General features: G+C 43.6%; 1 protein-coding gene across 6 annotated transcripts in view; it reads left to right on the forward strand.

Moving 5' to 3' along the window:
- KCNH8 (potassium voltage-gated channel subfamily H member 8) overlaps nucleotides 1–22,646 on the forward strand; it is a 337,777-nt gene that overhangs the window by 120,848 nt on the left and 194,283 nt on the right. For 5 of the 6 annotated variants that reach the window (XM_039525054.1, XM_039525058.1, XM_039525057.1 and 2 more), the window contains one exon: nucleotides 15,155–15,286. In XM_039525054.1, the coding sequence (XP_039380988.1) occupies nucleotides 15,155–15,286 (132 nt within the window). Of the gene's footprint in view, nucleotides 1–15,154; nucleotides 15,287–16,467; nucleotides 16,557–22,646 lie in introns of those variants that run through there. The other variant, XM_039525059.1, reaches the window with a different exon arrangement.

Consider the following 22,646-nt stretch of genomic DNA (forward strand, 5'->3'; position numbering starts at 1 on the left):
CTAGGGTTGCAAACTTTCTAATTTCTGGAAACTGGACACTTCTGCTCCTCCCCCTCCCCCGAGTTCCACCCCCTGCTCCACCCTCTCCCCCAAGGTACCACCCTCCACTCATTCCTTCCCCCCCGCCCCCGCACCCAGCCCAGGGACCGCTGCACTCTCTCCACCCCAGCAGTTACTTGCGGGGAGGGGGGCGTGGCTCTCTCCTCCCACTGTGCCTGCCCCCTGGCATGTTCAGCCACTGTCCCTGGCAGCTGGGCCCAGGCGGAGTGTGGCCTGCCGCCACCGCCTTTTACAGCCAGGCTCTCTCTGAGGCAGCCCAGTCACCACATTGGGCAGCTGGGCTCTCATGCCAACCCAGAGCGGAGTGGCCGGCAGGAGAAGTGTGTGGTCCCACCCCTTCCACTCCCCAGCACATTTCTGGCTCACTTAGCCTCCCTGGCAGCCAGGGAGTGAAAGGGGCAGGACCACCCACTTCTCATGCCGGCCACTCCACTCTGGGTCGGTGTGAGAGCTCATCAGTCTACCTGCCAATGCAGCGGCTGCCTGGGGGAGAGAGAGAGCCTGGCTGCGGGAGGCAGCAGTGGGAGAAGGACAGAGCCCCACCTGCCCCAGGCAGACTACTCCGGGGAGCATTTGCACCAGCATGCCCCCCCTACTCTTTGCTCCTGCAGGAGACAACCAGACTTTTGGTCAAACCAGACTTTCTGGTCAAAAACTGGGCACCTGGCAGCCCTAGCCTACATAACAGAAGGAGAAATCTCTTGTTAGCAAGTTAACAATAGAAACTATCAACATTATTTAAACATAGAGTGCAGTAACTAAACACAACAACATGAAAAGGGGGGTGAGGGGAAGTGAAGAACAACCAAGCACTAGTAATAAAAGTTTGATATTGTTCAATTGAAATTACGTATCCCATTGGCCACAGAGTCCACCTTTTAATTTATAAAGCTAGCTTTACCATTATTCCCACTGGCCTGTTTTACTTATACCTCAATACTTCCAGCTCCTTGATGCTCTACTAATTACATTTCAGATAAGCTGTGATTTTAAAAACCTTGTATATTAATGCAAGTAGATAGGGAGGAATGCTTTGATGAGAGAGAAAGTTATAGCCTATTAACAGTCACTGATAAGAAACACTTTCGTACTTTCAACACCTTTTTTCTCTCTTTCCTCCAAACAGTTGACCGTATTCACTTGTGGCCACTGATTATCATTTGTATTACTGTGGTGTCTGAAGGCCCTATTGAGACTGCAGCCTCATTGTGCCAGGTGTCCCACAAATACTAGTAAGAGAGAACCTCCTCTGCCCTGAAGAGTTCACAGTTTAAAAAGGCAAGACACAGCGGGTGGGAAACAGGAAATATTATTGTTCCAGCATTTAGGGTGGGGAACTGAGGCACAGAGCCATTAACGGCCAGATTTTCGAAAGAGCTCCACACCCATTCAGCACCTCCATGAAATGGCCGGACTGCACTAAATGAAAGAGATAAAATAAGGGGACAAATTTCATTTAAAAAATAGAAATGGCAGTAAAATAGCCTGTTAGTAACATGATCTGAAACATTCATGATCTCTCGCTGTAACTTAATGATATTTAAACAGAAATATTGCTGACTGTGGATAGAGTTGATACTGTTCTTATATTGTTGGCACTGAAGTTGACACAACTTACCAACTCCATTGAATAGCAACGTGATTTAATTCTAGCATAATCCAGTGAAAATGGATTTGTTCCAGTAGTTTCAAACTGTGATAGTCTTAACCTAATCCATACATGAGTTTTACTACGATGGCACTGTTAGAGAGAGAAACAGACTTTTTTCTTATTTATAGCAATGTTTGCAAGTGAGTGCTGTTCACACACATATGCAGTTTATAGATGCATTTGGGACAATCAGTTGTAAGATGTTGCATGCATTTTCTTATTTTTGATCAGGTTGCTTACTGCTTTTTTTAAGTGTCCATTTTAAGTACATTGAGGTAAGAGTGATGCTCCAGCTCTTTTTCCCCAAGTGGTTACAATTAAATTAACACTCAGCAGTGTGTACGAGTAGTTGAAATAATCATTCCAATATGCATGACCAGGCATTTTTGAACAATGATTTTCACATTTCACAGATTGCCCATTCACTTAGCATGGTTAGGTTAGAGTTCCTCATGCTCTTTCCTAGTTTTGACTACCCTAATTTTATGCCTTCTGTCTTTTGTCACCTTGCTAATCACCCCTCATTTGGAGATCATTTGGAGATCATTAAAAAAATCTATTAAAACAGCACTGGTCCTTCTACTGATCCTTGGAGCACCCCAATGTTAATTTTTTTGCTATGCTGAAAATTGAGTGATCGTTTTTCTTCTCACTGTTTTCCATTTCTTAGGCGTGGTCTACAATGGGGGGGGTGTCGAACTAAGGTACGCAAGTTCAGCTACGCGAACTACCTTAGTTCGAACTACTCACCCGTCCAGACGCCGCGGGATCGAAGTCCGCGGCTCCCCCATCGACTCCGCCACCGCCGTTCACGGTGGTGGAGTTCCGGAGTCGACGGGAGCGCGTTCGGAGTTCGAACTATCGCGTCTAGATTAGACGTGATAGTTCAAACTCCGAGAAGTCGGACTCTACGCGTCGACCCGGCAGGTAAGTATAGACCTACCCTTAGCTATTTTCTATTCCATGACAGCACTTTGTCAAGTTCAGACACTTTTCAATATCCTCTGAGTAAGGGGAGCCTCTGGGAGTCACATTTCAGCCCCTGGTTTCCCCCTCCCCACTTGCTCTGTAATCTGCTCTAGCCTTGTATCAGTAGGAAATTCTCCTTCCATAGTGGCATAGCTGTGCTGGCCAGTATGTTGGGGTGCAGTCCAGGCTCCACCTGTTCCCACCCATAACCTACCCTCAGTGACCTGCACAAGAGGGTGACTCATGGCCTCAACCGTGCTGCTTCCCTTCCCCTCACAGTATGACCTATGGAACCAAATGGAATTATCGTTCTCCACACACCTCTAATTGTGCTAACCCCTGGACTTGCTGGAGGGACTAGATTTGGCCCAAAACATTATACTACATTGTATGCTTTTTATATAAAATTTTAGCAGTGAAAAGGTTAAACCCTACAATTTTCCAACTCACAGGGTTACTATAATTCTCTTCAGTGAGCAGGCTCACTCTGTGTACAGCATGTGGTCATGCAGATTCAAATGATGAATTGGGAAGAATAATCCTCTGTACAGCCTTGTGTAATTCCTCAGCATGTGCTGTAAAATCCTATTATGCAATGAACGTAACCTGGAAGAAAGGGCAATGATATCAAGCCCAAATCGCGTCCTCTGTGACATGTCCACTCTGAGAACTCTTTCTCAGGCTCCAGCCTTAGGAGCTTTTTCCAAAAAAGTGCCAGGCAGCGCAACTTCAAATGCAAGTGAGAACTCTGTAAGAATGTATGTATATGCTGGACACCTCTTAACTTAGGTTGTAACTCTTGATAGATGTGAATAGAATTAAAAAAAAATTAATTGACATAAACTGATGATGATCGGTGATCCCTCGATTTCGAGGTTGATCTCTACCATGGATTTACATATAGGTCCTGAGATGACTCAGGAGTCCGATCCTGGAATTGCAAATCCACCTGCAGTAGGCATAGACATTTTGTGGAAGGCCAGTGGCCTGCTGGGAGACAGTTATTTTTTTCCCTTCCTCCTCTCTCTTTTTGTCTTCGAGGGCAAGGCGCTTCTCCTCGAAGCAGGTCACTGTCTGATGGAGGATATGGTGCTATTGGGGTCGGTTGGTGGCTTGCTCTTCCCAGCTTGTGATGTCCACATCAGTTTTCTTGAGATACGCTTTGTGTGTCTTTGTAGCATTTCCTCTGACCACCACGGGATCTCTGACCATGGGTAAGCTGAGAGTAGAGGACTTGTTTTGGGAAGTGAGCGTCTGGCATCCTCACACAATGTCTAGCCCAGCGAAGTTGGTGCATGAGGATCATTGCTTCAATGCTGGTGACAATGGCTTCAGCGAGGATGCTGGCATTAGTGTGGCAATCTTGCCACTTGACATGAAGGATCTTCTGGAGGCATCGTTTGTGATATCTCTCCAAACTCTTGAGTTGCTGTCAATATGTTACTCAGGTTTCACATGCATAGAGGAGTGTAGGAACAACAATTGTCTTATAGACATGGATCTTGGTGTCCTGCCGTAGGTCATGGTCCATGAAAATGCATCGAAGCAATTTCCTAAAGGAAGTACTCGTGCACTGGATCCTATGCTGGATCTTTACTGTCGATTTTTTGCATTTTGAGAAAGTTGGCTACGAAGATAGCAAAAGTGCTCAACTGTCTCCAAAGTCTGACCCTCTATGGTGATTTGTGGTGGGTCATGTGCAAGGCCTGAAGCAGGTTGATAGAGCACTTTAGTCTTCTCAATATTGAGTGAGACTCCTAGGCTTTGGTAAGCTTGTGCAAGAAAATCCAGTATGGACGGAAGGTCATTCTCAGTGTGCACGAGTATGACACAATCATCAGCGTACTGAAGATCAGTAATGGATGCCCTGAAGACTTTAGACTTCGAGCGGAGATGTTGAAGATTAAAGAGCCGCCCATCCATTTTATACTGAATGTCAACTCCACTGGGGAGGTGATCTTTAACGAGGACTAAAATGACTGCTAAATAAATGTAAAATATGGTTGGGGCAATAATACATCCTTGCTTAACCCCAGTTTTTATGATGAAAGGTTCTGTCTCAAGGCCATGGCAGTCTTCTGATCATGGAGAAACCTTAGGATCTTAATAAATTTTGGAGGGCAGCCAAATCTGACCAGCACCTTCCACAGGGCTTTGCGATTGACAGAGTCAAAGGCCTTTGTCAAATCAATGAAAGCCATGCAAAGGTCCTGATTTTGCTCCCGAGGCTTTTCCTGGATTTGGCGGGCAATGAAGATCATGTCAGTTGTCCAGCATGATGATCTAAAACCACACTGAGATTCCGTCAATATTTCCTCAGCAAGGGGAAGAATCGGTTTAAGAGGATATGGGCAAGAATTTTCCCTGCTGTAGATAGCAAGGCAATGTCTCGCTAGTTTCCACCCTCCAACTTACCTCCTTTCTTAAAGATTGTAACAATGTTAGCATTTCTCAAGTCTTCTGGAATCTTCTCATTATACCAGATATGAAGAAAAAGTTTGTGGAGCTTTGCTACCAGTTCTTCATCTCCAAACTTATAGACTTCAGCTGGTATTCAATCTGGCCCTGCTGCCTTGTTGTGTTTAGTTTGCATAATGGCTCATGTTACTTCTTCAAGGCTGGGAGGGTCAGCCAGAGATTCTCCTTCATGTCATTGAGATATAGATTCAGTAGTGGCATCAGAGACAGTTAACTCACGGTTCGGGAGTAATTCAAAATGCTCTTTCAATCACGCTTTGATGGCTTTGCTGTCCATAAAATACGTTGACCCGTCTTGGGCTCGGAGTGGTGTGGGTCCATGGGAGCATGGCCCTTATTGCCTGAAAGAAACTACTCATGTCATGTTTATCAGCATAAAGTTCAATCTCCTTGGCCTTTTCTCACCACCACTTATTTTTGATATCATGGATTTTCCTTTGGGTTTCAGCCTTGAGTTGCCTGTATGACTCTTTCTTCTGCTGGTGTGATATGTCATTTTGTTACATGCAATGAGCTTTTCTTTTCTGGTCAAGAAGGCCCTGAATCTCTGTATCGTTCTCATCAAACCAATATTGGTGCTGGCAGGTAATACAGCCAATGGACTCAGCACATGCTGAGAGAACGGCCGTCTTTAACCCTTTCCAGAAATTTTTATTATCAGCAGCAGTAGCAGTAAACTTCTCTTGGGGACACTGCTGAAGTTTCTCCCGAGTCACTATATCGTCAAGTTCCTTCACGATATAGTGATGTTGAATTTCTTTTGTACTGATTTTGCCTGTTTGCGATGCCTTGAGGCGATCTGGAAATTCATGACTGATCTAACAAGGTGATGGTCTGTCCAACAGTCATAGATTCCATGCATGGCCCTTGTGATGTGATGTGGACATCCTTATGATCTTGAGCTCTAACAATAACATAGTCAAGAAGGTGCCAATGCCTGGAGCGAGGGTGTCTCCAGGTGGTCTTATACTTCTCACTTTGTCTAAAGAGGGTTTTTGTGATGATCAGGCATTGTTCTACACACTTGCTCAGGAGGAATATGCTGTTGGAGTTAGCCTTTCCTACTCCTTCTTTTCCAATAGTGCCAGTCCAGAGAGCTGACTCCCGCCCGACTCTAGCATTAAAATCTCGAAGGAGAATGATCTTGTCCTCCTTGGGAATGTTGGTCAAGACTCTGTCAAGATCTGTATAGAATTGTTCCTTGATATCCTCAATAGAATCAAGCATTAGGGCATACGCACTGATGACAGCAGCAGACTGGTTGTTGCTGAGCTCAAGATGAAGAGTCATAAGATGCTCATTGATTCATATAGGAAATTCTATAAATTGACTGACAAACTTATTCCTAATTGTAAAATTGACACCATAAATGCGCCTGTCCTCTGCAGATTTTCCTTTCCAGGAAAGGTGTAGCCTCTACCTTCTTCTCTCAGTTGACCTTCATCTGGGCACCTTGTCTCACTCCGGGCAGCACCGTCGATGTTATATCTTGCAAGCTCCCTTGTGACAATAGAAATTCTTCTTTCTGGACATACATTATCTTTGTTATCCATCAGGGTACAAACATTCCATGTAGCAAAAGTCGCTGTCTTGTAGTTTTGACTGCAGACAGAGTGATCCCACTGGACCAGGTAATCCACCCAGGAGTGGGTGAGACAGCCTAGGTTTAGGGCACCTTTTCTATCCCTCTTCCCATGCAGAATGAGCAGAGGGGATCCTAAAGAGGACTGCTCAGTTGCGATGGTAGCTGCCTGTCTCAGTCCAGATGCCAGCCGACCATCTAACTACTGCTGCCTACATATAGATTCATGGCTAGGGACTGCCAGATTGACTGACTAATCCTGTCCCCGTCACCACCAGTGTGTTGCCCCAGGGTTTGGAAGGTTGGAAAGATGTTATTTCCCATGGTAGAATCCTGCTCGTGATTTCTTTTAATGAGGGGAAGCAGGTGCGCCTATAGCAACCACACTATCATGACAAGTTGGAGGTGTGAGGCCCAGTGGCAGGGAAAGTCCGAGATGACTGGAGATCTCCACTTGCTGCAGCCTTCATCTGCTTTCACAGCCATTGAAATCTGAGGACCCTCTTCCACCTGATCCACCATTGAGGACGTGGGGGATTGGACCTTGCTTTGTCTGGGACCTCCCCTCAGACCTGTTCGCCTTGGGAGACCCTTCCAGGAACATGGAGCTCCTGACAACTTAGCTCTGAGGTTTACTGGAACACGCAAGACCCTTCACCACAGCAAGGTGATGGTCCCCAGAGAGGATTGACATAAAAGCTAGCAAGAGAAGTAACATTTTCTTGTTCAATAACATCCCTGAACCCAGTTAAAACATGACACTGTTGGAAAATCAAACTAACTGTAACCAAGCTAATAGGTTATATATCTAAAATAGAGCTTTTTAGAAGTAGAGTAGAAGACTAACCTACACACACAAACCCTTGGAACAGTAACATTTTCCATTGAATAAGGTGCCTGATATTCTTAACAACAACAACAACAAAAAAAAGCTACTTTTATTCATTATAAGAGGAGTGAGACTGGAGTAAATGCAAAAGCTTTTGACTCCAGGAGAATTACATCATGAAGGCAAAAAGAACAGGAGTACTTGTGGCACCTTAAAGACTAACAAATTTATTTTAGCATGAGCTTTCGTGAGCTACAGCTCACTTCTTCGGATGCATAGAATGGAACACACAGACAGGAGATATTTATACATACAGAGAACATGAAAAGGTGGAAGTATGCATAACAACAGGAAAAGTCTAATCAATTGAGATGAGCATCATCATCAGCAGGAGGAAAAAAAACTTTTTGAAGTGATAATTAAGATGGCCCATAGAAGGTGTGAGGAGAACTTAACATAGGGAAATAGATTCAATTAGTGTAATGACCCAACCATTCTCAGTCTCTGTTTAGGCCAGAGTTAATTGCTAAAATAAATTTGTTAGCCTTTAAGGTGCCACAAGTACTCCTGTTCTTTTTGCGGATACAGACTAACACGGCTGCTACTCTGAATCCTGAAGGCAGTTTGTGGAAATAGCTGCTTCACCACAGGAGACATGATGAGCTTCAACTCACCAGAAACCTCATGTACACAGTTTAATTTATGCCCCAATTCATGATTAGAACAAGATGACTAGAATATATTGCCATCCTTGATGATGAATACATTAGATAAGGTTTTTGAAGCAATGTAACAAGGAACAAACAAAAGACAGAAATAAAACTCATTATACATACTGGATATTTCATTAACTTATAAAAATGAGCTGTTTATTTTTGAGAGTAAAAATTCCTTTTAATCTAGTTTTCGGGGACAGCAGTACGTTCTCAGTTACCTGAAAAAAGTACATTCGCTAGTGTGATTACTTGCTTATTCTGAACTTGGAGCTATTAGCATCCAGCAGCATTAGGCACCAAGTATGTGTAATGATAGGATACAGCAATGCTGGTGATCAAGAGGAAGTAAACAATGCCTGCTGGTTGTATGACTGCCAAATAAAGGGAAATAATAGAGGTCGAGAGAAGGAAATACTTTGAGAACAAAACAATGGAGGGATTGGAATGTTGAGAAGGGGAATGATCTGGAGAGGATCTTTCTCTAACAAATTACTCCACAGAGACAAAAGTTGGAGGATCACTGTTGTAAATGATCCAAATACAAGTAACTCATTGGGGTGTTTGTTTTTCAGTTACAGTATACTAGGGGAATAATTATATCATTAGAGTTACAACAGCCACTAAATGCTACAGCTAGAAAAAACCTATTGAACCTAGTCTATCGTTAAAAAAAAAAAATGGAGATCTGAAACAATAGCTAACTAAACCCTTTCTAGATTAGTGCTCTATAAGGGCTGTATAGGCCAACCTGCCACCACTAATGTAGTAATTGGTACCTTAGGAAAATAATTGGGGGAACTGCAGACAGCTTAGATCCAAAAACTATTCACATCAGTGTGAATCTTTCCATTCACTTCAATGGTGTTGGGGTCAGACCCTAAAAAATAATTTTGTTATGTGTTTCCCTAACTGTTGGATATGTAATCTGGTAAATTTATGACACTGGGAGGTCACTGTCTTTTTAAATGGAGTCTCCTCCTAATCTGTTGTAGGAGATAGGAAAAAGGAAATTAGAGCAGAGTAAAAGTAATTAGTGCACATAAGGACAAGGGAAGAAAGTCACGTGGCTGCAGCAGGGACTGCTTAGCTTTTCACTTTTTGTTCCGTGGAGTTCAAGGAAGTGTAATTGAAGGATTTCAGATCACTTTCAATGACATCACTTTCAATCAGTGAATAGAGAGAGAGGAAAAGCGTGAGTAAACAAAGACAGAAAGTAAATATGGATATATACTGCTCTATGTATGCTAGAGTCCCTAAGTAATCTACCAGTATGTGAAAACTACACTGTATATTATGCCTTAAATATACTATATATTGTATTAAAAATTAAAAGAACATTAAGGTTGCAAAGTCAAACACTCCAAAGTTAGGAAGTGACAGAATTAAGGTTGCCTGTGCCATCTTAATTCAGTCCCCTCCGAGATGTGCATTATATTAATGTGACTCTATATGGCACTGAAAGTTTGTGGTAGAGCTAAGAATGGAACTTAGCTCTCTTGGGTACCAGTCCCAGGCCTTAAACACAGGAAAATCTCCTTGTTGCTCTTACAACCCTCTGCCTTATTCATTGTACACCCCATGCATCCACAGGGTCCTGTAGATCATGCAATTATAGACTATCGTAATGTATATACACAAGAGGGCTGAATTTTTTTTAATGGAATTTGCTATTTTGCTGCAGCCAGGAACCTGACTTTTATTTATTTTATTTATTTTGGTCATCTTGCCCTGCTAAAATCTACCTGCAGCTGTCTTTAACTCTCCAGCTTTTCACGTGAACAGAACTGAGTTAAAGCACTGCTAATCCTGGCCCAAGCATAGCCTTGCCCCGCTCTGCCATGGTAGCCATGGCAGATGGGAATGAAGGATATTTAATGCAGCTACAAGAAGTTACTTACCACCTAATTTAGGAGATGCTTGCTACAGAATTTGGTCCTATTATGCAGCAAAATCCTCAGAACCCTGATTACAACTTATCAACAAATAGCCAGTATATGTAGCCTCAGTTCCATCTCTATATTCTAATGCCTTTACAATACCCTGGAGACATCCCCTCTAGGTCCCTGTCCAAAACTTTAGACCAGCCAAAGAAGAGACTGCCCCCAAGAGATTCTAGTGCTGGTTTTACTTTGATCCTGGTGTATGCTGGGACAAGATTTAGAGCGTTTAGCTTGTGCTCTGTGCCCTTTCAATACTCATGCAGGACAGGTGCTATCACCAGAGCTCATGATCATGCATCTCACAACTGAGACTTAAGCAGATCTCAGTAGTTGGAGGGGGAACACATCAATACTTATCTTTTAAAGGTTCTGGCATTATAAAGGTAGTGTGCTACTTGAAACTTTAAAGTTGTTTGGTTTTTTTGAAGAAAGGTTAGTATCTCAGTTTCTGCACAGACTCCCAGCTGAAGGCAATTTGTGCTTATTTTGACAGTGGGAGTGGAGGATAGGTAGAAGTAGCTGTGGATGAGAGGGGGACCATAAAATAGTCACCTCAGTGTTGCTGAGAACAACTATTGGGCTAGTTGGATTGCTCTATGATGAGATATTTCTTTTGTTCTGTCTCTCCCTCCTGTCCTGTGATGTGCTATTCTCTGCTTAAGGATATTAAAATATATTTTGAGGCTTCAGATCTTACTGTAATGGAAAGAAAAGAAGCTTTCTGATAGAGAAGTAGCCAGGGTCAATAAATAAAGCCCATAAAAATAAAGCTGCAAAGGAAATCTTTTTGGTAGACAATGATTTGTTGACAATGCCCTTTGTATGTAGTAACTGAAGCAGGAAAGGAATTCCCTTCCTGAAACAGAGTTCTCTCAACAGAGTAATAGTAACATTGGGTTTTATTTATCTAACAAGTAAGAAATCCTACTATAGGCATATAACATTGTGTGATACAGCTTTTCAATGTGCAGACCATGTGAAGTGGGTTGCATTATATTTTTCCCAGTGAAAATTTGACAGCATTGAAAATTGAAGTCTACTCTCTTTCTTCAGGAAAGATACAAACCGTTCATGATCTGTCTAAACCGGGGTGGGCAAACTTTTTGGCCTCAGGGCCACATCGGAGAATAGAAATTGTATGGTGGGCCATGAATGCTCACAAAATTGGGGTTGGGGTGAGTGCAGGCTCTGGGATGGGGCTGAGGCTGAAGAGTCTGGCATGTAGGAGGGTGCTCTGGGCTGGGGCAGAGGGGTTCGGAGGGCGGGAGGGGGATCAGGGCTGGGGCAGGGGTGTGGAAAGGGGTGCAGGTTCTGGCTGGGGGTGCGGGCTCTGGGGATGAGAGGTTTGGAGCAGAGGAGGGTGCTTCATGCTGGGATCAAGGAGTTTGGAGAGGTGGGAGGGGAATCAGGGCTGGAGCAGGGGACTGGGGTGTGCAGAGAGGCTCACAGGTGCAGGCTTTGAGCGGCCCTTACCTCAAGTGGCTCCCAAAAGCCGTGGCATGTTCCTTCTCTGGCTCCTAGGCATGGAGCGGCCCCCGACCCTGCTAGCTCTGGAGTGGAGCTGTGCAGCCCCCGACCCTGTGCCCCAGAGCAGGGCCATGCCACGGCTTCTGGGAGCCATGTGGTGCGGTCCCCGACCCAGCATACTGAGTGGAGCACTGGAGTGGGGCCAAGCCACATGGTGCGGCCCCCGCTCCGGCTGGAGCACCAGAGCAGGGCCAAACCCCACACCCTGCTCCCCAGCGAGAGCTCGTGGGCTGGATCCAGCCTGTGGGCTGTAGTTTGCCCATCCCTGGTCTAAACCCTGACTTAGGAAATCATCTCTCCTGGGCTGAGGGGATACTTCACCTCCATACCCATTCATTCCATGGCCTGTTTGCTAAGACTGCAATGGAGTAGACAGTTGTTAAGGCACGGTGCAGAATTCAAACTGTTGATCCACATTATGGTTAAAAGACCCCATTGCCAATCACAGATCACGTGGTTCCTTCATTCCAGGAGTTAACTTGTAGCTCATGAGAGAATTAGTATATGCATCTATTTTAAGTTGGTGGTCTCCTCTGCAGTTTTTATTTGCTTTGTTCAGACAGTGTTTATTTTGGGAGGAAAATAAAAAAGATACGTAAGGAGATAATATGGCTGACAAAAAAAACAGACATGAAACAAACAACAATATGCAAGCCTGCCATAAAAATGCTGAGCAAGCTTAATGATTATTATTCACTTACTGAATCCACTGTAATGCAGCTATTTTAACTAAAGTGAATGTTGCACATTTGTGCAATACTGAAAGGCTTTCTGAGTATTGTAAATACTTTTGTAAGGACAGAGAGTTTGTTTGACATTAATTTCCCTAGGTCTCAGAATCAAATTAATCATTTCAGATAAAGTTACCAAATGCAAATTAATTCACACTGGAAAACATAATCCCAACCCCATATAAAATGATAGGGTCTAAATTAGCTGTTACCACTCAAGAAAGAGATCTTGGGGTAAATCTCTCAGAACATCCACTCAGTGTGGACTGGCAGTCAAAAAAGTGAACAGAATGTTGGGAATCATTAAGAAAGGGACAGATAATAAACAGTAAATATCATATTGCCTCTATATAAATCCATGGTACACCCACATCTTGGATGCTGCATGCAGATATGGTCACCACATCTCAAAAAATATATTATAATTGGAAAAAATTCAGAAAAAGGCAACAAAAATGATTAGGGGTATGGAACATTGCATATAATAAGACTGGGACTTTTCAGCTTGGAAAAGAGATGACTAAAGGGGGATATCATAGACGTCTATACGATCATGACTGGTGTGGAGAAAGTAAATAAGGAAGTGTTGTTATTTACTCCTTTTCATAACACAGGAGCTATGGGTCACCAAATGAAATTAATCAGCAGAGGTTTAAAACGAACAAAAGGAAGTATTTCTTCACACAACGCATAGTCAACCAGTGGAACTCCTTGCCAGAGGATATTTTGAAGGCCAAGACTAGAACATAGTTTAAAAAAAATAGAGAAGTTCAAGGAGGATAGGAAGTAGCACCAATCAAATTCAGGATGGAAAAAGGGGGAATAAGCAGGCAGAAATCTTTTGCTTCTGATCTCCCATTTCTACCTTCTTTTATGATGGTATCTTTGCTTGCACTGTTTTCACAGCTTACAAAATAGTTAAAACCCAGTATAGACCCATTCTGTTTCATCTGCCATATCCTTCTTTCCTCCCTTTCTCACTTTCCTGATTTCCTTCAAACTGGGAACCTGATCCCAGCTGCAGATTAAATTTACTAACCTAACTAAAAGCTGCCCAACTGCCTCCAGAGAGCTGTGACTGCGTTGGGAGAGGAACAATTGATTTTCCTTTGAAGCATCCTACTGGAACTTCAACTGCAATAACACTTCCAGGGTATCCCCTGCTAGGCTCGGCCCCAGCTCTCAGGAGGCAGTCAAGTTGATTTTATATTTAAAATTTAGATTAGACAGCCGACTTGTAAGCAAATTTGCAGTGCCCGGTACCATTTCTAAAACTGCAAAGTTGAGACGAAAGAAAATAGGGGGACAGGGACAAGAGCGCCAAAAGCAAGCAGCTCTAATCTGCTCTTCCAATCTATCTTTTGAGCTCAGCCATATTTATATACATATTAGCTATGTATTTTCAACCACAGCTAGTGGCCCAGTGGCCATGTTTAGTTTTATTTCATGAGAACTGGAAGTAGTCTTTGAACATTAAATTGTTGCCAAAAGAGCAGTGAGATGCATAGGATATAGAAGTCTCAGGGTCAGGCATGCCCAAAAACAGATTTCAAATGAAAAATACTTAGTCCAATAACGATTCATCCCATTGTGAACATTAGTGGTCTGCTGGTATGTTGGAAGTGTCTGAGGGGAATTGTTTTTCCTTTGTGACTTACAGGGATGGGCCTAAGCTGCCAACGATAGTTAATATCTAGACTGATTTACCCCAAAATGAGTGGGGTTTGGATCAGGGTTTTGGTGTGATCTCAGCTGTACTCACAATGTGCTTGAACTATGCAGCAGTACAACACCAACACACTGGCAATAATTAGCTTCTATGCTGAATTATCTGGGTGAATTACAACCCCAGTACTTAAAACCATCAGACTTAATGTCCTATTATCCAAGGATGATGTGATTTAAAAAAAAATCTTTCTATTTATACAACAATTTGACACTAAATAGGCAAGTTGAGTTTTACATTAAAAAAAAAAAGTATTGTTTTACCCAGGCTACTAACTGCTATTACTGCAGTTAACATGTAAGAGGGAAGATCTTTATTGTCATTAATTTTCACAGATAAAATGTGGGTATTATAACACTCAAATGAAATACAAGGACTTTGAGTTTTCACTTGCCTAAGTTTAACAGCTCAGATGTGAATAACTGTACTTTACTTTCTATTTTAAGTCACAAGTCTGATTAGTTTAAGCATCTTCGAATTAGTGAAGTGATACACTAGCTACTGGGTATTCTGCCAAGGGATGATGAGAGATCCAAATCTGATAATTAATCTAAGGTAAAGATATTTCATAGTAAACATGGAAGCTTCAGATATCAGAGTTAACGTAGTGGCAGATATTCCATTAAAATAGGAAGTGTCAGCATCAGTTAAGATTTCAAAGGAAAATGTGGTTTGAGAGAAGTGAGAAGCTTCATTAAACTCTATTAATGTTCCCAGTAGATAAATTTTGCATTTAAATTAATGCCTTGATTCCACAGAATGCAGCATTACTGAGCTTCGACCGATGATGCGAAGAGATTTACATGAGCTGAACATCTGTGATTTCCTGACTGACCTTCTAAATAAGATTTTTTATTAGAATTACGTTAGTTGCAGCTTTAATAGTTTGGATTTTTTCAGCAAAAAGACAGCTGTTTGCATTTAATTCATTCTGTATCCTTGCAGGATCTTCATTTTGGTGCCTACTGGACATTGTTCCTATAAAGAATGAGAAAGGAGATGTAGTACTGTTTCTGGCCTCTTTCAAAGATATAACAGATACAAAGGTGAAGATTGCTCCAGAAGATAAAAAAGAAGGTCTGTATAGTTTCCAACAAACACTGATAAATACTATTGATACTTCAACATTTTAAGATATAGTCACCATTAAATAAAGGAGTCGGGGTGGAAATTCTTTTGAAATTCCCTTTTAAAATTCAAAAGAGTACATTTATGTAGGACTTTTGGGGCTAGAAATGTAAACAAAATCAAAGAACTAATGATATGGAAAATGCAATCTTTTTTATTTGTTTTAATTTAGATCTTGCCCCACATTCAACAAGCTTTGAGTCATTGCCCTGGAAAATAGAGTATTCTGTAATTCAAAATTAAATTCAGGAACAGAAAATAAAATTATTTTTTTAAAGCAATATTTTGAAGCAGCTAGAACTGTCTCCGTTCTTGGAAGATCTGGAAATGTTTGATTTTTTTTTTCATGCAAGCAGAGTACCTTCCCTTTTTAGAAAGAAGCTGCTGTTGCATTTTTCAACGGGACCTGATAATATTTATTTCAAACAGTGAAACATTAGAGAGCAAGTGCTTTCCTCAAGGGCTATAGTTTATTATGGATTTTTGTCAAGACCCACTAACATAAGAAGAAATGGCATATTACTAGTAAGCTTCTATTTTTCTCATTTAAATGGGAAGTTATCAAAGATTTTTATTTCAATGGGGAGTTTCACTGATGTCTTAAGCAGTCATAAACCCATCTATTTTGTATAATTAGTTTTATGACTGATTTGCTGTTGTTGACAGGGCACACACAAAGCAGAGTGTACTGGTTAATCTGGATCTGAAAGGGTAGCCTTGTCATCTGAGAGTAGTTGGGGTTTTATTTTGCTTTTAATTTGTGTTTAAAAAATTAAGGCCATACTTCATTTTTAACCTTAGCAACTGACTAAGGGCTGCATAATTCTGCATGTACTTGCAATTATTTAAAAGGTCTACAAATGTATGAATGATTAACTTTTAGTGCATTTTTCTTGAACAAATACCATGACATTTCTAACATAATCAAATAAGGAATAAACGACATTCATACCTGCTCTAACTTTTTAAATGTTGTGTTGCCACTGTCAAAGTCAAGGAAGAACTCAGAATAATAACTTTGGAAGAAAAGGCTCTGAGCAATATTCTCATCTCAGTTAAGTTTGTGTGTGGGATAGGATGGGGTTGGTATGTGGTGTAATTGTTTTTAATTGTTCCTCTAGTATAAATGAGAACAGAATTTGGATCTTCATCTTTCCAATTCCTCTGAGTGTCAAGAATCCAGAACAGCAGAGCTTGAAAAATGTAATTAATGGACATGGTAGGGCTATCTTTCAAAATTCCAGTAGGATATGCCTATGTGCTGGAGTTCTAAATTCTGGTACTGTTGTTTTCTTTATTTTTTTTTAAAACCCCATATGCTGGCTATTTGTTCTCTACACTACACTAGAACAATGTAGACACGCCCCCTAAACTCTCCTGTGTCCCATTTCATCACCCTACAGGATTTCTGTGTTTTGGCAACCACTGAAAGCTGATTCTGCGCTTGCTGGAATAGGAACCGTGTAACAAAATGGAAACTATATGCAAGCTGTAACAGTAATAGTAATGTAGTATCTCATTACAGTATTTTATAATTTGGAAATTAGAAAATGTTACCCTTGTCTTGTGATGATACATATTCTTAAATCACTATGAATTCTAGAAATGTCTGATTTTTTTCCTCACATTTTGACAAATAGTTTCATCATTGTCTCATCCCCCCACCCCCAAATCTTATACAATGGAAGTATTTTTACACACCACAGTTCTTGCAAAGAATATAATTTGTGAATTTCTGAGCCAGGAGTCTAAAAGCAAGATTTTGAAGTAGCACCTAAGTACATTTCTGTAGATAACCTATACATCCAGTCTCAACCAATCCTTTTCACCTCAAAGTAGAAGCCATCTCATATCTGTATCTAATTTCTCCCTGAGACTTAAAACATCTTCCATCTACCGAAGATTTAGGGAGATAAAGGTTATTAAAATGTGGTGTGTGGGGGCCTTGTAGGGGAGAGATTATTTGAACATGTGTGGTCTGAAGGCTAATGATTCTCATTCTAAGAGTTGCATATCTCCTGAATACAGTAGCTGCTAAGCCTCATGAAATATTTCAATTATAATTTGAAATGGGTATAATAAATTACTTCAGTTCTTTTTTAAAAAAAATGATGAGTATTGTTTTTCAGTATCTAACACCATAGATAAATATTCTCCTCTCAGAAATGGAGGGGACAGTGCCTCTTAGCTTTTCATATGAAGTCTTAAATTGTAAACAAAGACCATGAAATATAAAACAGATTATAACTCATACATGCCACTGTGAATTTTAAATGTACACTTAGGGCTTGTCAACATGGTGTGTCGGTCTGCACTAGAGGTGTGAAAATTGTACAGCAAACAAGCTTGTTGGTGCACACTAAAAATTCACTAGTGTGCATTAATGTAGTAGTGTTTGAAACAGGACTACAGTAATGCGCCCTGGGGAACGTTTAGTGTACACCAGCAAGGTCTGCACAGGCCCATTAGTGGGCAACATGTGAGTGTGGACTAAAATTTAATTCCCCTCCCCTTGTGCAGACTAATGCAATGTGTAGACAAGCTCAGTGGCAGAGTGTTTTGGGTGGTCAGCAGGCCTATTGTTCTGGGTCTCCACCTCCAGCCTGTAGTGAGGCAGACAGGCCTCCCTCCTCTGAGGTGAGTGAGGGAGTGCTACCTGCTCCTTGTAGGGTGGAGCCTAAGCCTCCCCGCCCCGCTCACCAGAAGGAGAAGGGCGGGGCCGGAAGTATAAAAGACCAGACCTGCAGCCCGTTCAGGGGGAAACCTGCAGAGGGGAAGGATGTCCCGCTGGTTCTGGAGCAGCTTGAGGCCGATCCCCCGCCTAGCCCGTTCCATGCCCCAGACATGGACGACAACTGGCCTGGCGTGCCCGCTGCTGTTTACCCAGAGGAGCTGGACAACGCCTGGATGCAGGAGGTACCCAACCCAGGGGAGGCAGGAAGTGGCCCAGGGGCAGCTGCCATAGGGCTGGCTGCAAAGCCCACACCCCCAGCATCGGCGTGTTGTGGCTGGATCCCCGCCGACCTCGGGGCAGCTGACTCTGCCCCTGCCAGAGCCCTGGGCTGGGACGCGGTGGAGTAGGAAGGGCCTCTGCCCCTCCCCCTGGGTGGCTGACCCTCGTTCCTCTGCAAGGGGCTCTCACTCTGAAGAGAAGTGGCCCCAGCCCCCTGATGACTGTTGTTTGCTGGCTGCGTGAGCCCTGCAAGCCCAGGCCCCAGCCTACCTGTAAGACTGTGTTGTTTGCTGGCTGCCTGAGCCCTGCCCAGGCTATAGCTGGCCCCTTAAGACTGTTGGGGGACGGGCTGCCTGAGCCCTGGCAAGCCCAGTACTCAGGTAAACAGAGACAAGCCTGGAGACAGGCTATCACAGCCCTCCAGGGACCTCCCTCCTCCGGGGTGAGTGAGGGAGCATTACTCAGCCATTCTATTAGTTCACAGTATCCTAGCCCTCTGGGTGAGGTCTTATCTGGACTGGACTTTTTGATGGTAACCCCTAGCTCTGCCCTCCTCAGGTCAGGGGTCATAGCTCCAGGATAGGTAGGGGGACCTAGGGCCTTTCTCCTAAAAATGAAGTGGTATGCACTAGCCTATGTTCAGCTAGGCCACTTGCTCACCTTTCACGGGCCACTTCCTAACCCCCCTGCATCTCAGGTTGGGGTATAGTCATAGTCTTTGCTTCAAAGCCCCCACAGTCTAGGGCTGATGCCTGCAGCCTTCTTGAGCCCTTGAGCACAGTTCTCCCTCCTTCCCAGAGTGTCTAGTAGCCAGGGGAAGACTGGAAGCCAGGTCCCCTAGGTAGACATTTTTCTCCTGTTTCTGCAGAGCAGTGTTCATCCATAAATGGCCTCTTCCTGAGGCTGCTGAAGCTCCCTTTATACTGATCATCATCTCAGGAGCATGTGCAGCAGTCCCTGAGAGGCAGGACCTCCCTGGCCCAGTACTGCTCCAGGCCTTCCCCTGTCTCGGCTTTAAACCCCATCACAAGCCCATAAAGCCTAGTCCTGTAACATATAGCTTGTGGGCAGATTTGTAACAATCATGCAAAGCTCCGTGAACTTCACTGGCACTCCACGCAAGCACAGCTGCATTATACACAATGCAAGATTGGCCCTTAAGGATTGAATACTGAAATTCTTCTTATCTTGAGTGATATGTCCCTGAGTGAACAAGGTTTAGGCCAAGGTCTGCTCTGACTTATGCTGGTGTAAATCCATAGTAACTGTTATTCTCTGTGGAGACACTTGCGCAAATGCGAACATATTTTGGTTCCTGGATTTAAAAAAAAAAAAAGAAAAAGAAAAAAAAAGAGCAAAACCTGATCTGTATAACATGCTGATACTGGAAATGATCTTCAGTTTATTTTAAAATACATTTAACATTTTTAATTATTGTATTGTGTGTAAAATAATAATAATAATTAATAATATGCCAGATTGTGAACACTTTACTCACAAAGGTGAATGACTGCTATAGTTTGTATCAGAGGTATACAAACCTCACACTGGGCCAGAAGGCAATCATGGGCCCAGGTAGCCCTACCCCTACCGGCCTGAAGATCAGGTTTAAAGGAGCTGAGAAGCCCAGGCATGGGGTGGTGGACAGGATGCAGGAGAGAAGAATCCTTCTCTAGGAAGCTGGAGAGAAGGTTGTGCCTGAGAGGGAACCTCACAGTGGGTAAGGCCTCCAGCACCACTTTCTCCAACCACCACCCGCTTTGAGAAGCAGCGTGTCTTGCAGCACACTGCTCGTTTGGACTTGCTTGTGAAGCTATTGACTGTTTGGACTTTAGAAGTCATGCCCCAAACTGAAGGAGCACATGGCAGAGAAGTAGCCCAGATTTAGGCTCTCTGTGGGGAGGAATCTGTCAATCTTACTTCCCACAGGGCCTTGAGCAGGGACCTGGTGGAGAGGAAGGCCCTGGGTCCCCCTACCATGACTCACTTAAGGGCAAATGCCCAGACACTCCCAGCCTACGGGCAGGAACCAGGCACTACTACTACACCTCTGCCCTGACAGCAAGACAAAAGGTAGAGGTCAGGTGCATTAACCACTAGGCCACCCAGCCCACTGAGCACCCTATCACATGGCCTCTTCCTGGGTTATTTTACTCAAATAACATAATTTTCAATGCTTAAGACTCAGTTCACCCTTGTTGGTAAATTCTACAGTCCTTGTACAGTCTTTACTCTGGGAATTTTGCAGGAGTAAGAGTTCAGAAAAGACTTCATAATTTGGCTTTGGGAGAAACTGGCATGACCCAAAAGGTTTAGGTGTGTGTTCTATGAGCCTGATCCAGCACCGGAAATTCCCACTGAATTTCCCAATGGAAGTTGCAGGTGCTTGTTATCCCACAGGATCAGGCCCACACAATGAGCCAATCTTAGCAGCTTTAGCCTGCAAAACAATTTTACAGTTGCCCCTCCACCAGGGGCGGCTCCAGGCCCCAGCACGCCAAGCGCGTGCTTGGGGCGGCATGCCGTGGGGGGCACTCTGCTGGTCACCGGGAGGGCGGCAGGCGGCTCCCGTGGACCTCCCGCAGGCGTGCCTGCGGAGGGTCTGCTGGTCCCACGGCTCCGGTGGAGCATCCGCAGGCACGTCGGCAGGAGGTCCACCAGAGCCACGGGACCGGCGACCGGCACAGTGCCCCCCCGCGGCATGCCGCCGTGCTTGGGGCGGCAAAATGGCTAGAGCCGCCCCTGCCCTCCACCCATGAAGGCAGCTGATTTCTTTTTTTTTTTATATTTTATTTTGCTATCACACATAACTCTAACTTCTCTGTTTTTGAGGAGGCCCAACAAGAAGCTCTCCAAAATTATTTTTCAATGAAAGCTCAGTTTCCTGGGAATCAGTCTGGCTCTGACCGTAGAAGATGACAGAGTCTATACCATACACAGCTTTTTATTTCTGTCAGAACTGTGTGCTCCGACCTGACTATAGACAGGAAAGGTTTATAAACACACATGCTCTGTGTTTAACCCTTCTGACTGCATAAAGGTATTTACTAATAGGATTTTCTTTCAACCTTTGCTGACTTCTCTGTATCCTATCCAGAAAAGACCTTCCACAAGCTATTTATTGGACATAATCAAAGAGGGCAAAGTAAAACATCCTGATTTCTAAACTATTGAGCACGTAATTTGCAGCCACTGCCTTGAGTTCCTGTCATCTATTCTCCCCTGGTATCCTCCTATCTCTCTGGCCACTCCTTTGGCATCTCTTCCACTGTGTTGTCTTTCTGCTTCCATAGGATCCCATTCTTGGCCCCCTCCTCTTCTTGCTCTAGACTGTTTATTTGGGTGAGATCATCTGCTTGCACAGCTTCAATTACTATATTTATACTAGTTGATTGCCAAACTAAATGCCCGTTCTTGACTAATTTCACTTCATCTCGGCTCAAATCTCAGCCTCTGTCTCTGACCTTCCCTTCTGAATGTCTCGCCAGCAACTCAAACTTAACATGACCAAAAAAGAACTCCTTGTGATGCCATCCTTGAAATGGCCACTCGTCTGCTTCTCTCTCAAACAGCTGAGTTTTCTTCCACACTGCTCCTATGTAGGTAAAGTTCTCCCTGAATTAATCTGTATGACCGCTACCCCCTCCCAAAAATCCACTGCTGCTATGAAGCTGACAAGAAATCATCCAAACAATGATGGGGAGGTTGTGCAATAGCTAACCAATGGAACCACATGATGTTAACTTCATTTCCAAGGTCATCTCTTTACCCTTCAGTCTTGTTGTTTGTCACCCTTGCTTGTTGCTTCTTGTTTCAAATCAGACAGTAAGTTCTTTGGGCCAGGAACCAGATCTACTTGTATGTTTGCAGAGATTCTAGCATAATGCATTCCCAGTCGCTAAATGTATCCCCAGTATAAATAATAGTGACTGGTAGTAATGGGGTCTACAAATCCCATACTGAGCAGAGGTAGGAGGAGGAGGGGAGCTTCTCCTGCCTACAGGCAAGCAGCTTGACCCCCCCCCACACACACAGCTGCTACAACTGCCAGTCCTGGAAGGAGACACCCTCAGCTGCAACCAATGAGGGGGGAAAAAAGGTCTGCTATAAAAGGAGGGAGGCTCAGAGGGGGAGGGGAGGCAGAGAGGCATGGGGTAGGGAAAGGGCAACACCCATGCACCAGGCTGCCTCCAGAAATAAGACCCAAAGAGACAAAAGCAGACCCCTGGGCCTAATTAGAGGCCATGGTCCAAGAACTGCCCTGATCGGGGGGCTAACCAAAGGAAACCAGGCAGGTAGCAGTAGAGACCCCCTGCAGTAGAAACCACACCAAGGACCACTGACACTGGCCTTAGA

Source organism: Mauremys reevesii, linkage group 2, assembly GCF_016161935.1.
Source record: "Mauremys reevesii isolate NIE-2019 linkage group 2, ASM1616193v1, whole genome shotgun sequence".
Lineage (NCBI taxonomy): Eukaryota > Metazoa > Chordata > Testudines > Geoemydidae > Mauremys > Mauremys reevesii.